Raw genomic sequence first — 18,119 nt, 5'->3', positions numbered from 1 at the left:
ACAATTCTATTAAAATCTGATGTTCTACGAAAGCAAAAAAAATGGACCCCTTGAGTCCCTTCCGCCACACCCTCTCCGCTAGCCGGTTCCAGCAGTACAATGGACGCTTCACCACACTTGCCTACGGGCGACCACTCCAACTAGATCCCCGGTCGGTCCGGTCCGGTCGGGTTCAACTCGAGATCATGTGGCGCCGGTTCAACCCCCCTCCCCTTCTCCCTTATCCACGCTCCCGGTGACAGAGGCAGCGCGAAGGAGAGAGAAAGGGAGCGCTCCGTCGCCATGGCTCGCTCCGTTCCTTCTATCGTCTCCTCGAACTCGAACCCTAGGGTCTTCCCCTCCAAACCTTTGGCGCCCATGGCTTCTTTGCCTTCCGCGCCGGGGCGTCTTTCCAAAACCCTAGCCATCCCGAAGAGCTTCCACGGCCTGCGGAAGGACTTCCAGCCTCGCTCCCTCTCCGTTTGTCTCCGCTCCCAAATCCTCCCGAAGAAGCTTCGTCGCGAATGCCGTCGGCGGGGTTGTTCTCCCAGACACCAGGAATTTCTATTCTTATTATGATTTGATGGCGTTTCGTTCCTGTTGCCGGATTTCCTGGTCAATCTAGGTTATTCTATTCTCGATCCCGTCACTCTTATCAGGGTTTTGGATTTTTTGTTTTTTCCAGTAATTGATTGTTTCTCGTGGTTTTTCTAATGCAGCGGCAATACTCTTTGGGTTATCGTTGTTTTTTTTTCTTGTTTTACTTCGCTTGAGTGCTTTTTTGGGTTCGGGACTTTTAATCTTCATTTGCTGAGTGAGTTGATTATTTTTTCAGAATGAGCTGCCACTGGCTGGAAATCTGGCGCTAGATTTTGAAGCTGAAGCAGTCTTTGATCAGGAGTTCAGCAAGGTACACACAATTGCATTCGATTTTGGTATTCCTTCCTCTCTTTTGTTTGTTCTCTGGAAAATTCGGCTTTGATAGTAGGTTCTCCCTGTATTATGATTACAGTGGCGATGGTATTAATTAGAAGTTGCGATACATGCTGCACATTCCACTAAATTGGATAATGCATTGCTTGTAGCTGTTGTCCTCTACGAGAAGATTACGATCTTTTTGCCCTTTGTCTTAGAAATATCCTGATAATCTAATCCAACAAAATAAGAGCATTCAGCAGAGTTGAGAATGCTCGTGTGCAATGTATCAGCATATTTTGATTTAAGTGGCCGTAAAGCCTAGGACCATCTAACAGCTCATGGTAGGGAGATCTCCAGTGGGTTTTCAATAGCGATACCCAACAATTTAAACTGAGAAATGCTTTCTTCATAATCATGGGGAAAATATTGTTGACCTCCCGTTTACCTTCTTATTTGCCATTTGTTTTTTTCTTTTTTCAATCTATGGCTGGTTGTTGGTCATCTATATGCTGACCAAGGGTGTTTATTTGTTAAAAGAACAATAATGACCTAAAGGGATATTAAAATATCTCAAGAAACAATTATGGTAAAAGGGAAAAAAGTACAATACAGATGGCATATTTGATGATTTTGGATATTGGAAATTACTGGAAAAATAAGAAAATTGAAACTATGGCCATGACTGATATTTGTTTCATTGGTTGGTCCTGGGAGGCTTCTTTGTGCATGTGTTTTCACTAATTTTTATATCATCAAAGCTTTCTTTGGTTTCTTGTCAAAATTTATTGTTAAAAAAAAGCTTATGCAAAAAACCTGTTTCAATTTTATATCATGCACGTTTCAAGAAATTGGCTGTAGCTGACTTAGAATATGGGCTTACTGCATAGGTGAAAATTTTGGTCGCAAGCTAGTCTAATCATTATGCAAAAGATACTCAAAATTATTCAAAAAAATTGAAATGAGTAATTCAGAACTGTGTGGTATTGTATATTTTTATGGTATTGTACTGTGTAGGCATTGAGTTACTAGCAGTTGCTACTCTGGTCTTTCTCGATATGGGAATTACTCTGAAGATATTGGAAGGTATTGGTCAGTAAATTATAATTCTTTGGAGCTAAGTCTAAATACCATTATGGATGCATTTGTGTGTGCCTATGCATTTCTGCACATGCAAGTCTGCACTCCAAGCTTATGGCTGGAGCTAGACATGCCTGCGCAGGGGGATCATGACAGTCGCAACAGTAGTAAACCTAGTTGTAAAGTCATTGACTCTGGATAAAAGGTTATTCTGCACTTAAAGGGCTAACATGGAGCATGCAACCAGACAACTTGCTGCTAGAATCTGTCAATGTCCTTCATAATATCAAATAGGATGAAGAATTGGCCAAAGCAGCCATGCACCACATGCTGTATCAGCTTTATGAATGACTTAAGACCTCCACTGTTGATTTTTTCCTTCTGGTTTTGTCATTAGTGATACTTGTTATGATGCTAAACAACACCATGAATGCATCATCCACAGAATAAAACAATTCCTTTTCCCTTGCCAAGAAATGATTGCTTGAGAACTTTTAATTTGTGACATCTTTCTTGTGACGAAATGAACTATAAAGTGTTGTTTGGAAGTTAAATTATCATGGTTTAAGTTTTTTAGTTCTGCAGTACATTTTGGTCAGCCTGGCCCAAGACATTCTAGCAGAATCCAGGTGAAATTAGTCTTCCAGTAAGGTAGTGCTGGCTTAGGTTAAACCTAATGTGCCCAGAAGTGAACGAAGAGGTCCAAAACATGGTGATTTCTGTTTCAACACTGGTCAGATTCTAAATCCCAGTAGCTTTACATGAACTTGATTGTCAAGCCAAGATGCTTGTGATTACCAATTACTTGATTAGTAACCTTGCAAGTGGACGGAGTGTTGATGAAACCATGGGGACGCTTCAGGTAAAATTGGAGAAGAACGTTCAGAGCTCTCGTTCTGCTTTATAACAAGATGTGTTTCATTATTTGGTCGGTCACTCCAATTTGCATCCCGTAATCCATTTTTTGCCTGGGGGATGAGCTGTTTCCTGAAAGCTACCAAATCATACATTTTGCTTAATATTTCACCAATAAATTTTAATAAATACAGTTTGTTGCAGCAGTAACCCACTCAAGAACTATCAAATAAATCTAGAATTTGTGATATCTTTTTTGTGGCTGCCAATTTAGATTGCAGATACCTCTCCTGTTGCTTGGATTATTAACCCTGTAAATTTTGTAGGCTAGATAAACTCTACCTGCCCAGATTAATTCAAACTTCTTTACTGTGCTTTTCAGGCATTGCAATATGTCCAAGAGAACCCAGATGAGGTCTGCCCTGCAGGATGGAAGCCTGGGGAGAGGTCTATGAAGCCAGACCCTAAACTCAGCAAGGAATATTTCACAGCTATATAGGAACTGTTCCATTTTGGCTGCTGCTGGTGCTGTGCTATCTGTAAGAAGTGGAAACCAGTCCGTTACCCTGCATTGCATAAAGTCCCTGGATGTCGAGCCGAGGTGTATCCACTTCATGAATTTTTCATGGACCCATACTCGAATAAATGTGAGGGACTTTCACCCCTCCTGATTTTACTTCATGTATAAGATTTCTGTTCGTGGGTTCATATTTATGCCCGTGCTCAGTTTAATGGAGCAGAAGCTCCGCAGACAGCATGTGTTCTGTTAAATGCAGATCGATGAACTGCAGTTGTCATCTTATATCAAATGACTAAGTGGCCGGCAGAACAAATTGCAACTGGAGTTGCGGAATCTTAGCTGCTTGTGCTTGGTATTGTTAAAGTACAAACTTTTTATTTATTTCTTTATTTATTTATTTATTATGCTGTGATGAGAGTGAGCAGAACTGCTGACCAGTGAGTTTAAAGGCTGAAAGCTTGTTAAAAGCAATGAGAGGTTTGCTTGTCAGGGTTATCTATTGTTGAGATGTATTTTCTTGCATGCTATCCTTCCAAGTAGGAGCAGCTGACCAGTCACTACTGTTTGTTATCGCATCAATATATATGCAACAGCGGTATGTTACGAATTACTGGTCTGCCCAACTTGATTCTATTAAACTATCGCTCCTCCTAGTTGTGAGGTAATGGATGCCAACTTAGAAATGCTCTGTTCTGGATCACCCTTGCTATCTTGCAACCTATGTAACACATACAAAGGGAGAGATTAAGAGACTATAGAGGATACAACTGCTCATCTCTCAGACCATAAGAATATGGGTCTACTCTTGATTCGTGTTGCTAATTCATGTTACTCTCACGGTATGGAGAGTCAGAGCTGCCTCCTTTTTGACAGGAAATAGTGGCAAAGAATACTGCTTACTGGATAACAATGTTAAAGCTTGACTGGCTTGTTATGCCACTTGACCATGTCAGATGGCTATGCTAAACTTGAAATGTAGAAGTTACTGACCTTAACCTGCCATAGGTTCCAAACTCCCCGCATTTACGGATGAAAAATGTGACACAGCTCATTAAGCTGTACGACAATCAGAGTTGCCATATGAAAACTAGTTGAAAAAAATACTTCTAGCTGACTAACTGGTTTGCAAGTGCCAAAATGCCTAATGATAAAACATATCGATTTGTAAAGTTGTGTTCCAGATTGTTTTCGATGGCAATCCTGAAATAGCAGGTGAAGTACATGTCCTCATCGAACATGGCTGCTTTTGTCCAAAACCCGATCAAACGATCCCTGTCTTGCACACCAAAAAAAAAAAGAAAAGACTCCTCAGATTAGCTCCATTCAGGCTCTCCAATGCTTAAATAAGAGAGAACTTTGGTAGAACAAGAAAGCTAAGGAAAAAATAATTAAACAAAGGCTCTTTCTTTTAATGAATTCATGCTCTACAGTCTTTGTTTCATCGGGAAGAGATTTAAGCTTTGTTTAATTGGGGCCCAAAAGTTCGAATTTAAATAGTACCACATCCTTTTTTTTTTTTTCGCCACATGTCACCTCCTCATTGGTTGATATATTTTAGCCACATCAATAGCCAATGATTCTTACCAAAAAAAAAAAAACTTGCCAATGAAATTGCAGCATATCAACCAAGAAAACTGGCAAAACATATTTGAACATATCAATCTACGAATTTGTGTCTAAAAGAATGTCTTAGATGGCAATACTAGAATAGAAGGTGAGCTACATGTCCAGGATGTCCTCATCAAACATGGCCTCCCAGTCCTAAAATGCTTGCTGATTTAACTATGCCATATCAACCGATAAATTTGCGTTTCATGCAACATTCTAGATGACCATCCCAAAGTAGAATGCGAATATATATGGCCTGAGCCAGCATCAACCATGGGCTCCACCTTGCTTGCTAATAATAATTTGACATATTAGTTCATAAAGCTGTGAAACCGCGGGGAGACAGCTGAGCTGCGCTCCCTGTAAACAACCAGCAACATTAAATCGACTGCTTCGTGCCCAAACTACTATTTAAGCAACCCTTCTTATTCCCACCGCACGTGACCAGAATCGAGTTGGGTCCGCTCCCAATGCGATCTCCCAACATTCTCCTCCTTCCCACGTAAGCCGATCCGCTAGTCGCCTTAACCTACCAAACACCTTACACCACGTCCAGCCTAACTGACAGGCACCGCCTTCGCACGTGCCGCCATCTAATCCAGCACAAGCCCCCTCCTCCTACGATGTCTCCTGTTTTACACCAGAAATCCTAGTGTCCATCAGGGGAAGCAGATATCCGCTACGCTTACCCGCGAGGCAGGGGAAAGGAGGGGACGTTAAAGAAATAACATAAGAGGCTCATTAGCTGCATGCAGCGAAGGGTTTGATGGAATCTGATACAAAAGATTAATTTGCGATACCATCCCAAAGTGACCGTGATGGAAAAAATTTCTATAAATAACGAACGATAGCTCTCTCTACTTTTACCTTTAGAGAAACAAAAAAACAAATCAAAGAAAGTAAGAAAACGGAGACGGAGCCCGAGCCAATATCGGTCTCTTCCTCGTCTCCTCCTCCTCCTCCTCCTCCTCCAAGGAAACGGGAGAGAAAAACCCTAATGCTTTTTCTCTCTTTTGATTCGAGGATGGGTTGGTTTGGAGGAGCTGAAATCGTCTCGTTTCAAGTAAGCCATTTTAATTACATCGGATTATAATCATCGGTTTTTTCCTCGTTCTTTTTTTCTAGTTTTTTTTTATTGGGTTAGGTTGAAGTTTTTCGGAGTTTTGAACTGATTGGAGTATTCTTTTTTTTAGGAGTAACCGATTGGAGGTTTATAGACGGAGATTGCTCGTCTTTGGTTGTTTCTTTCTTCCGGTGTTGTCTTTTTGATGGTGCATTGCATTAATGTGATTGGTTGATTGCATGTGAAAACTTGGTACTGCTCGTTAGTTTTCTAGGAGAAATCCGGATCCTTTTTTTTGGGTTTTGGTGCTTTTTCCGATCAAATTAGAGAAACAAAAACCACTTTTTCATCTATTGGATTGAAGGTTTCAACAGGATTGGAATATATCTTCTTTCTGGATTTGTTTGGAGGTTTATTACTTCTAGGATTTCTATTAATTTGCGGCAAAAAGGCGCTGGCCTTTCTTTATGTGGGTGTGTGCATGCGTGTTTTTTGGATGATCTATTTGGTTCTTGAATTGTGTTGGTGCCATTGAAAGCCGGAAATCGGTGGTTTTGCAGGATTAGTTTGTCTTGGCCTAGGGTTTTGCTCTAATGGCTCCCCACCCATGGAGAATTCGACTTTGAATGGCTCGTTCTTGGTCCTAAACTTGGGAAACAACACTGTTGGATTGGGCAACTCTTCTGCATTTCCGGTGGCTTCTAATGCTTTCAACCAGAACACAGTAGAGGGGACTCCCAATCTTAATGCTGTCAGCAAAATGGACACTTTATCTAATTCAACAGATGAAGCATCATCGGCATCAGAAAGTCAGAAAGGTAAAAGGACCTCCAGCGAAATGCAGGATCCGGATTGGGTGCCAGAGAAGAAGGCCAGGAAGAGCAGTAGTTCAGCAAGCAGACCCACCAGACCGAAACAAGGGCAATCAGTCGGTAAGAATGCTTCCGAGATACCACCGGTAGGAGACAACAGTATGTTTGGCTCCAAATCAGGACTGCCGCCCCCATACCTAGTGAACCTTTTGCAATTCTTTGGATGGAGGGTGATATTTCGGCCTGGCTTTGGTGACTACATTTACATCTCTCCCAATGGTATTGCTTATTATTCCCTTCCCAAAGCATTCGAGACCTTTCTACATGGTACTTCAAAGTATAAGGAGAAGGCATGGAGTGCATCCCAATTCCGGGAGAACAGGGGGCTTGATGGTACCTTTGTTGGAGGGCTCTCTGCGAGCAATGTAGGCCTGCAAAGCGGAGCAGCAGCTCCCGGCAACTCCATTGCAGAGATCCCTGCTAGCAATGTACCCCTGCAAAGTGGAGTTGCATATGAGGGCGGTGGTAAGAAGGGGAAAAGCATCAAGACAAAGAATTCTACAATCAGAGAGAATGTGGAGCCTGGAATGACGAGCAATGTAGGCCTGCAAAGTGGAACAACATCTGATGGCAATTCCATTGCAGGGCTCCCCTCCAGCAACGTAACCATGCAGAGTCATGTTGCAGCTGAGGGCAGTGGCAAGAAGGGCGAAAGCATCAGGACAAAGAATTCTACAATCAGAGGGAATGTGGAGCCTGAAATGACAAGCAAAAAGCCTCCCCAGTTAAAACAGTATTCTGTCTATAAAATTAGCAAGGCTTCATCAAACATGCCAGGTACGGTGGTATCTGAAGGAGCGAACCAGGTGGTTTCATCGAGCATGGTAGACGAGAAAACAAAATTACATGTCGAAGATAGATGCTTGGACAATGAATCCAATAAGATGGCTGGTAGCTGCAGTTTGACTATAGAAAATGATAGACCCTGTACAAATGGCACACGCCAAGATGGAGAATTGCTTGAAGTAAGGAAATCTATGCAAATTAGCGGGAGACATGTTCCTGTAGAAAGTAAAGTGGATAATGCAGAAACTGACGGCAACTTCTCATATTTGTCTACATGCAGAGTCAGCGGAAATGCAGTAAATGCAGTGAGGGGCAAGGAGGAGCAGAAATTTAGAACTTCACAAGCAAAAATTGTGCTTGATAACATGCCTGAAGTATGCATGATAGATCAATCATCGAACAATGAAGTCAGAAAGTCAAAATCCAGCAGTATGGGGGTTACAAGAAATACACATAGCAGCACAACCTGTGTGGAGAAAGATAGCCAAATAGTTGGAGTTAGGAGGTCCAGGCGTGCAAATAAGAAAAATGTTCCAGTGGATTCAGAAGTGCATGCAGAATTGATGGTAGAAAACAACTTGGCTTCATCTAAATCTGTTGTTAACACAGCTCCTAGAAAGAACAAGGGAAAGTCATTAGTTTCAGAGAGTGTAATAGATGAGAAGATGAATTTTAGTATGACAGGCAAAAGCTCGGGTTCTGAAGCTCAAAAACTGGACTGCAGCATTGCAATCCTTTCACGTCAAACTGATGTCAGTGATATGCATCAATCTGGTGATGTACTTGGAGTCAGGAGATCTGTGCGTATAAACGGCAAACATGTTTGTGTAGATGATGAATTGTATGCAGAAATGGGGGTTGATGATACCTTTTTAGATTTGTCCAAGTTTGCAGCCAACACAGTGCTGAAGAATCAGGAAGAGCTAATAACTAATTTCTCCGGACTCAACGACAAGGAAGGAAGAAGTCCTGAATCAGATAATATGCAGTTGAAGCAAACTAACAGTAAGAAATCAGACAGCCAAAAATTCAGAACACCCAAACAGGTGGAGAGTCATGATTCTAGAAAAGGTGGCAAGGCAAAGAATCCAGGATCGGAAAAATCCTCTGCTTCTCAAAAGGAGATTGAGGTGGCTAAAAGGAAGCCAGCTAGTGGTGGAAATTTAAATACAAAACAAAAGAAAAAGCGGAGTCGTGGATGCAGTCTAATTGTTAGGAGGAATGGAAAAGAAAATCATCATGAAGAGATCTCATCACAAACAAAACTTACTATACTATCTTGGCTAATTGATTTTGGCATTCTAACAGAAAACGAAAAGGTTGTTTACATATCAAAGAACAGCATGGGTAACATTCCTAATGGTTTGGTGACTAGAGGAGGAATTTGGTGCGACAGTTGCAAGGAGGTTGAGCCATTGTCAAAATTCAAAGCTCATGCTGGCAGCGATCTTTACCTGCCTTGGGATAACATTTTCCTAATGTCAGGAAAAACATTAACACAATGCCTCCTGGAAGCTTGGGAGAAGGAAAAGAAACTTAATAAAGTTGGTTTTCAGACAGTAGGAACTGTTGGTTCAGATCCCAGTGATGACACGTGTGGGGTTTGTGCAGATGGTGGGCACTTGATATGCTGCGATAATTGCCCTTCGACTTTCCATCAGGACTGTGTGATGCTTAAGGTAGTAGCTCATGAACCAGTTGCTCCTATATAGTCCCACCTCTTTTACATTTTAAAAGTAAATAGACTTGTCTGCTTGACAAAAAAAAAAAAAAAGAAAAAAGAAAAAAGGCTCAAAAATCAGGTGCATGCACATAAAAAAATGACCAGAATCAAAAGATAGACCAAATTTTGATTGTCATCCATGTATATTTGTAACTTAGGTGAGGTGGTATAGATCAAATTCTCGGACATCTTACAAAACTCCTATAGGGAACTCTTGTTAACATGCTTGTTGTGATATTATGAGCAGAATGTAACTTTTGCTTTGAATTTTCCTTTTTCTAAAAAAATTATTGTGATTACGGCCTTGATGGATCATAATGGTGCTTCTGAGATATAGTTTTGCTAGAAAGGATTATTTGCTTATCATTTTTTTTGTGCTTCTGAAAAACTGTTTTACTGAAAAGATGTTTTTTATTTATTTTATTTGGTTATTTCATTTTTCTAGTCATTTTTAAGAATAGTCTTTTACTACTCTTTTCCCTTATTCCAATATTAAATTTGATGAATATTATTTCTAACATCTGCATTATATGGCACCAGCATGGTCTGTCAATGAACTTCTTTTATTACTCCTTTTGAGTATACTGTGCGCATCCATGGTAAGTTCCCTAAAGGAATGCTTGTCTTCTTTCAGGCTCTTCCAGAGGGTGCTTGGTACTGCCCATATTGTCGATGTGCCTTCTGCATGGTAGCTGAGCATGGATCAAAAAGAGGTCCTGACACCTCAGCTTTGCTTCTGTGCAAGCAATGTAGACGCAAATGTAAGTATTAAGTCAGTGCTACGTGCTTCTTTTTAGTGTTATTTTTTACTTACCTTTGGCCTATCCTCAGTGTTCTTCTAGTTAAGTGATGACTGAAGTACTTGAAAATTCTTTTGCAGATCACCAACAATGTGCCTGGGGGAATGACATTAATGAGATTGGTTCAGTGCCAATTTCATTCTGCGGGAAAAAATGCAAGAAGGTTTCATTTGGTCTTGGATAACCTTTTAGTTTCCTCTAGCATTATATTGATGCATTTACATTTTAAAACAACCATGGCATAACCATGTAGCCTCATCAAGTGAACCATGGTCAAAAGTGCCAATATGTTTGTTTTTTTTTAATATAAAAAATGACAAGAAAGAGTTAATGTTTCCTTGACTGATTTGCTGTTCTATTTGTATCTTGTTAAATAAGCCAGAAGTGGAGGAGAAAATAACCTGAGCATAAATTTATGTATGAACAGAAACACATCTGTTTTCTTTTTGCTACTGATGTGAGACTATTAGCATCTTTCCTGCTTGAATTTCATCTTTTTATAATAAGCTGCCTGTCGTGTTAAAAACAAATTGCACATGCTTGTGTAGATGCCTGAAATTCTTCTGAAAACATCTAGGATTAGGTTGTGAGGGTTGAGTAATTTGATATGCTCTTAATTGAGTAGTCAGTGTGGCTAGGTGCAAAAGAGTTCTGTATTGAGTTTATAAAGGATGAGAGAAAAACAAATGTGCACAAAAGCCTGCAGCTATAATTTGTATCTTGTGGCAAGGACAAGGAAAGACAGTTCTAGGTCTACATGTTGGTTTGGAAACCATATATTTAGATGGGAATTGAACAAATACAAAAGGTAATAATATCCAGATTTCCTTTCTAGTTTTTGGCCAATATCTTTTTTCTTCTTCATTATTATATAATTTTGATGACTTGCACAAGTCCAGCCGGTGGTACTTCATTCATATGGTTGTTTCCTAGAATCGTGCTTTCTAGTCCTTAATCATTATCATGCTTGTTTTATTATTGCAGCTGGCCACTCAATTATCAGATATGCTTGGTGTCTCAAATTCTATGGAAGGGGGGTTTTCATGGACTCTATTGAAATGTCTTGATGAAGAGGAGGGAGTCATCTCTCATGAGAAATTACCTTTTATTATGGAATGCAATGTAAAACTTTCCATGGCTCTCTCTGTACTGAACGAGTGTTTTGTTCCTCTAATGGATCAAAGGACAGGTGTGGACGTGATTTGTCAAGCAGTTTACAACCGTGGGTAAGTTTCATCTTTGTCCTTTCATCTGAATTCTCTGATAAAATATTTAGCTGCGTCATCTTGCTATCTTTTAAGAGAGCTGCTGTTCATGTCTATCTTGGATCTAGCTATACTGTATTATGTAATGTTCATGATTTTTTCTTTGAGTTCTTTGAAAAGCTTTAGCATTTAAATTTCAGAGGAACTTTTCTTTTCTTCATTACAGCTGGACAAATCTTCTGAATTTTATCCATATCCATAAAACTCTCTATTATGATGGCAGCAGGATTATTATTTCTTGTTCTTCATGAGGTTGTTATGCTTCCTCTTTTAGTTTTATTATTATCTGTCAAATCCTATCAATGTAAAATTTTTACTCTTTTTTTCTTATTATGCTCGTATAATTCCAAATAAACAACTGATCTCAAGCTTAAGGTACCTATTTTTTTAATACCATGATTGAAGATGTGATTTCAATATTTCAGTTCAGTTTTGATGATGCAAACTATCCTGTAATCATCTAGATTATTGGGGATCATACATGCACCATTTTCTGTAATCCATTTTCTGATTTCAGTCTTGAGGAACTTACTTCTTCGATATATTAGGTGTATAGATGATAATAATTGTTTAATTTGTTTCCCAGATCAAATTTTAATCGTTTGAATTATGAAGGATTTCATACCCTAATTCTGGAGAAGGATGAGGAAATTATCTCAGTAGCTTCACTGAGGTTTGTATTCATACCTGGTTTTCCTCTTTTATCGCCACTATATATATATATATATATATTCATTATTTTTCGTTTTGGCTCTCTACTTAGCTTGTACTTTCAGCCGTACTCCTTAGTCAATGAAAAAACTAATATTTATCTTTTTTTCTTTTGATATGGGCAAATAAGTGGAACCATTCCCTACAAGAAAAGTGTATTAACATCTGAAGGTGTGCAAAGAGAACTGCTCTTAGCCTTTAGCAGGCAAGCAGATGTAACATTGACATTGCAAGGATATATCTTACCAGTAGGTTGGATTTGGTTCAAAAAATTAAAAAAAATTAAGCCATCTTATAATACCTCACTTCGCTTTAGGTGCATTACAGATGGATTTCTTTGATTCAGTGTCTTGAGACATCAGTATTGAATAAGTCAAGCGCTTTAGAATTGTTGGAACCACATTATCTTGGAGATCACTGCATGTTGCAGGCATGACCTCAACTTTTGAAGAAAATAAAGGCAACGTGGCAAGAACATTTAAGTTAGATTACTTGGATGAATATTGTAAATATTTTCTGAAGCCAAATAGGTTCAACTTTCGATCCAAAACCTAAAAATCCTATAGAATAAACATGTGCCACATCCATGGCATAAATAAGGTGATAAAGAGATAATTTAGGAGTCCGTTGGAGGGTTTCTTGTAACTCTGTCATGACGAATTATTTTTCATTCAAAATGCCGACAAAATTATCAAGCAAAATCATGGTTCTGGCTGACTCTTGATTTAAATCCAAACATAAATATAAGTAGATGAATGTTTACCTACTAAAGATCTACATGAACACTGTGTGCCTTTTTGTCATTTTGTCAATTGTTAAATTGATAACAGATTCTTCAATAACTTGATGCTATATGTGTTTTGACTCCTTAACCTGAACAGGCAAGCCCTGACTCGTCTGTATGGGGTTAGCTATGTGGATTAAAGAATGATCCATACTAGTTCTATAACTTATGACTGGCTATCAAATGCATGAGTGATGTTTCCATGAGATATGGAAAACAGTCTGATCTAACTAGCCATTACAAAAATAAGATCTGTGTACAAGTTTGATTTTGTTATAAGTAAGCTGAACATTACTACATTATGTGTCAATTATTCCATTAACCTATCATTTTTCCCTTTTAGATCACCCTTTAGATCAAAACAAAACTGAGAATCTAATTAGAATATTTGAAGAGCACTGAAGAAAAAAGACAAAAATAAAACCAAGAATTTGGGGAACTTGTTTGCCAGGTATAAGAGCTGGTTCTTTGTGATATTCATCTATGCAATTAGCAACAGATTACTTTTGAGGAAATAATTTTGTTATTATATTCACATATCCTTATCCTATGGTAGAGGTGATCCGTATATCGTACTTGAAGGCAGCATTTTTAATAGGAATGGTTTGAATATAGCCAAAGCTAACATGCATGTATTGATTGAACATGTTCTTTATTTTTTGTCGAGTAAAGCCTTTTTTGAAAAGAGTCTCACATTATGATGCACGTATGGAAATTTCTTCCTATTTCCTGCCTAACATTTAGTATGTATTTGATTTTCTGGATAATTTTTAAATTTTGTTCAATAGAATTTTCACCAATTTTGTAAAAGCTTTTTTGGACAATCCACGTCATTAATTCGACTTATTGTAATATATCTTGCATACTTTTGTCTTTACTTCATAGTACTGTATAAGTTATACCTTGTTATGTGGCTCTTTACAGATTCCATGGGACAAATTTGGCGGAAATGCCTTTTGTTGGTACTCGACCGATATACCAAAAGCAAGGAATGTGCCATCGCCTTCTCAAGGCAACTGAAGATGTATGTAAGAAAACTGCCAATCCCTTTCCAATTGGCTAGTAGACTAAATTTTTTATCACTTAACATCATCTCTTATCCTGAAAATTCAAGTACCAAGTATATTGTACCTTTGTTGGAATTTACATAATAAGCAGCATTATACCTAAAATCTCTCTTTTCAAGGAGATTTCTTATCAAAATAGAAAGTCAAACTATTGCTAAACCTCTTTTTAACTTTATTCATTCATCACCTCATCCTCTATTTTTGTTACCCCATGTTACATGCACATGCTGCCTCTTTTTTCTATGAGACTTATTGTTACAATGGAACATGTATTGGCATTGTCAGACAAAATTTTCCTTCAGGTTCCGCTTGTTTAGCAATCATGCAACATCATAAGCACTTTCCTACTTCACTGTTTCCGCTATTGTAAACCACAAACATTCTTCTATACTTTTTCTTTATCACATAGAGCCACGTTCTTGAATAAAACTCATTGGTTCTACATCTGGAAGCCAATAGTTTTTGTTGATCAAATACAGATTTTTCCCTGTATGCATGAAAATGTGAACACTGCGAGCTTAGATTTGACGATGAGTACTGCAAGATCTTCTGTTTCTGTTGTACTGATATTTTGCATGAAGATTCTACCACTGTTTTCTTTCTAATAATTCATAGACCTTATGTTGCATGGATTTGATATTGTGGAATGTCAGAATGCGAAGTTGTTTTGCTATAAAATGGATTTCTTTCTCTCTTTTTTTCTGATGAAAGGGAAGCTAGATGACAGCCCCCCAAAATTTATTTAGAAGAGAAGATTGAGAATGTACAAGGAAAGGCCGACTCCTGTCTACGGTTGGTCTAGAGTTGGCAAGAGAGTTTACATCATAAGGTGTAGAAGGAAAGGCTACAAAATGGATTTCATTTTCATATTTCTTTTGCATTACTTTTGCTGGACACTCATGCCATAAGAACTGACAGATGCCCCTTCTATGTAATATACTAATTGAAACATTTGTTGTTGAGTACTGTTAGCAATGATACCTGAAGGGCATTAAGAAATGCTGGACCAGTTTCAGATTCTTCTGACATCTCTTTCTTCCCTATTTTTGTTATGACATGGTGCATTAGCTCCATATTTATTTTTACCCCAATCATCCTTTATGGTAGTCTCATTGATATGCTGCCTTTGTGACTTCCCCTTCTATATTATATTGAAATGATTGGGTTTTATTTATGTTGATCTCAGTTCCTGAAAATTTAATCGTTTTGACTTGTTGTAGCAGATGTTATCTTCATTATGCATAAAGAAGCTGATCATTCCTGCCATTCCTGATCTCCTGGACATGTGGATGAAATCCTTCTCCTTCAAACCTCTGGAACCATCCTTCAAAGATGAGATCCGGGATTTGAGCATGGTTGTTTTCGCACGAACAAATTTGCTTCAGAAGTCTATATGCAACATTAGAGCAGTGGATCAAGAAGGTGGTATTTTGCATTAGTGTTTTTGTTATCTATTCTTTTTCCTTTTCCTTTTTTTTCAATTGAATGAAACTATGAGTGTTGCTTCTGGTTTTTGCTTTCTGCAGATATACAGACTGACAATAGCAACAGTCATGGGAAGAACACAAAGAAAAATGATGAACTCCCATGCACTTTTAGTGAGCATAGCGAGACTGGCGGTTTTGTTGCAGCTGACCAAGATTGGTGGAATTATAACACAGAGGGACACATCAATGGCATTCCAGATCCTTGGAGAATGAATACTGATTTGTCAGAGATTCAGCATCCCAAAGTTCCCAATGTATCTGTTTTCAACAGTTTGCCTGCCTTTGACACATCAATGACAGATCCGGAGACCCTGTCACAAAGTCTTACTACCGAACCTCTCTCCTTTCCACCTGTTAATATGGTTATAGACCACAATCCCTTTGGTACGAGAATCATATCTACACCAGATAGTCAGCTAAATAGTTGGTTGCAAAGTGCTAATGAGGCAAGGGATGCCCAATATGATGCCGTAACTTGCACCCTCTCATTTGAGAATCTTATCAGAATGAGAAGCTAAATTCTTCCTACAGCCTTCATTTTGTTTTGTTACACTCCTGTCCTTTTGTATATGCATATTTCGACAATCTAGGATCTGCTAGTTAGCAATCTTTGCATTTTTTCAATTTTTTAGCCTTGCATCATTGTTAAACATGCAAGTTCAGACATACTTACTGCAAAGAAGAAACGGTTTAGAAAGGTCCAGAAATAGTTACATTTGTGGTGCCATTTTGTAATAAGGGCTTACTCCAGCAACGATCAATTATAGACTTTTATTTTGATCTCATTCAAGTTGCAATTCTCTTGTGTATGAGTTGGTACCATCTAAAAGCATGCTCCACTATTGCGTTCCAAACTAACATTCTAAGATTGTTGCAGGTTTACCAAGAAATTCATATGTAGCAACATCTAACTTCTGCATTTTTCTTGTCGTGACCATTTGATTCTTGTATTCAAAGCTTTAGCGGATCATATTCTCTTCGAAACGATATTACCTGTACTAGTCAAAAGAAAGGAGGATAAACTGAGTAATCTTCTCTTATGGGAATCAAACTAGTACCTATAAGAAACCTCGAGGACATTGTGATTGATGCCATAGATTTTTTCGGGTACCTGCAAAAAGAGGCATTATGGTATTAATTTTGGGCATTACAAAAAGTGATTTTCGTCTGCAAATTCAGACTTATCAGATGTTTTCCTGGGTATTGCATTTATCATCCACTCATCTCAAAATTGCTGTTCTGATGATTTACTTACCATTATCTGTCTGCTCTTGCCGTCGATTAACTTTATCTTCTACAACTAGCTGGTGCTTTGAATAAGATTCATGATCTTGTTACTATGTATGATAACCCATACGAAAGCTTACTAATACAGTACCAGTTCTTTTTTTTTCCAATTTTTATATTGTTATAGTTATTTTAAGAGTTAGAAATTTTCGAAATATGATCTTAAGGTTCCACATGTGGTAAACCATCTCATAAATTACACGAAGTGGATCTATATTTTTAAAAAAATAAAAAATATATTTCTAAACATGTTAATGATTTTATGAGTTAATTTTACTTAATATATGTGGTTATTATAAAATAATTAAAATACTATGCATTTTGTCCTTAAAAACATGTCCTAATATATAAAAATAATTAGTTTAATTAATATTTTTAAGTTACTAAACATATAAAAAGTGATATTTTATATAGCAACACAAAAGGTGGCTGAATTATTTCAAAAGAATTTCTAAATTATCTATGCATCACAATAATTTCTGTTTTTACTATTTTATATATTTTAAATTAATTTTTATTTAAAAATAGTATTTAACTATAAAAGTTTAGTTGTAATTTTGCTAAATATAAAATTATACTAGGGATACTACATATATTTTTTTTAGTCTATAGGTATGCCTTAATTAGTACTTGTTTTTTAAATTCATTTGAATTTGGACTTAGGTTCACATAACCATAACCATGCATAAATTAAAATAATTATCAAAAAGGAAAGCAAGTAACATGAATACTCTAAAATGTACTATTAATTCTATCTAATTATTATTATTATTATTATTATTATTATTATTATTATTATTTTTAAATTAAAAATATATTTTTAATCTAAAAAATTATGGAATCAATGAAAAATCATGATTTCTTCTTCAATGCATAGATTACCCTTAGATTTATAACATATTATAAAATCATGTCAAAATATAAAATTTTGATACAATTTTTTATTTTTTTATTTTTAGTTTATTTTAGGTACAAAAAGAAAAACAAGAAAAAATGAAGAGGAGGGAGGAGATTATACCCCATATTTGTGTGGATTTTAGTCACAACCATAGGGGAAAAAAAACCTATTTTCCTTGATTTGTTTTATCTTCTCACATTTTTATTTATGTGCTTGGTAGAAAAGAATTCTCCCTCTTTCATTCATGAAGGGCCTCAAACTAACTTGAATGAGTCGAATTGGGTGGTTTCATTTAGTTCGGACTAGTTTGGACTTGTCTCGAGCGAAACTAGCAAATCAACCTGATTTTGCACCAGTTCGATTAGATACACACTAAAATGAAGGGTTTGGGACTATTTTGTAAACTTTGGTTTTGAATG

At 37.5% G+C, this 18,119-nt stretch overlaps 1 protein-coding gene and 1 long non-coding RNA gene across 4 annotated transcripts; both read left to right on the top strand.

Annotated features, from left to right (window-relative positions):
• Positions 1–128: 128 nt before the first annotated feature.
• On the top strand, positions 129–3,959 carry LOC103703135. The gene is made up of 3 exons (XR_603405.4): positions 129–604; positions 815–889; positions 3,212–3,959. It is a non-coding gene; the product is annotated as an uncharacterized LOC103703135 (long non-coding RNA).
• Positions 3,960–5,844: 1,885 nt separating this feature from the next.
• On the top strand, positions 5,845–16,300 carry LOC103703136 (increased DNA methylation 1-like). 3 transcript variants are annotated; one of them, XM_039130731.1, is made up of 9 exons: positions 5,847–6,020; positions 6,581–9,357; positions 10,036–10,162; positions 10,282–10,364; positions 11,186–11,427; positions 12,053–12,139; positions 13,886–13,985; positions 15,252–15,450; positions 15,555–16,300. In XM_039130731.1, exons 2-9 carry the CDS (start codon positions 6,628–6,630, stop codon positions 16,031–16,033), a joined length of 4,047 nt encoding a protein of 1,348 aa, XP_038986659.1. In that variant the 5' UTR covers positions 5,847–6,020; positions 6,581–6,627; the 3' UTR covers positions 16,034–16,300. The 3 variants fall into 3 exon arrangements, with proteins under 3 accessions (XP_038986660.1, XP_038986659.1, XP_017697300.2); XM_017841811.3 differs by having other exon boundaries at positions 6,151–9,357; XM_039130732.1 differs by lacking the exon at positions 15,555–16,300 and having other exon boundaries at positions 5,845–6,020; positions 13,886–13,989; positions 15,252–15,442.
• Positions 16,301–18,119: the final 1,819 nt, after the last annotated feature.

This window comes from Phoenix dactylifera, chromosome 10 (assembly GCF_009389715.1).
Source record: "Phoenix dactylifera cultivar Barhee BC4 chromosome 10, palm_55x_up_171113_PBpolish2nd_filt_p, whole genome shotgun sequence".
NCBI lineage: Eukaryota > Viridiplantae > Streptophyta > Magnoliopsida > Arecales > Arecaceae > Phoenix > Phoenix dactylifera.
Note: the sequence above shows the minus strand (reverse complement) of the source record. Positions and strands in the feature narration are given on the sequence as shown.

What these genes read in the sequence shown, in the direction of transcription:
- LOC103703136 (XM_039130731.1), top strand. Translation starts at nt 6,628, where the DNA reads ATGGAGAATTCGACTTTGAATGGCTCGTTCTTGGTCCTAAACTTGGGA. An exon ending in AGGACTGTGTGATGCTTAAG is followed by an intron (nt 9,358 to 10,035) that starts GTAGTAGCTCAT and finishes GTCTTCTTTCAG; the next exon opens with GCTCTTCCAGAGGGTGCTTG. An exon ending in ATCTCAGTAGCTTCACTGAG is followed by an intron (nt 12,140 to 13,885) that starts GTTTGTATTCAT and finishes GGCTCTTTACAG; the next exon opens with ATTCCATGGGACAAATTTGG.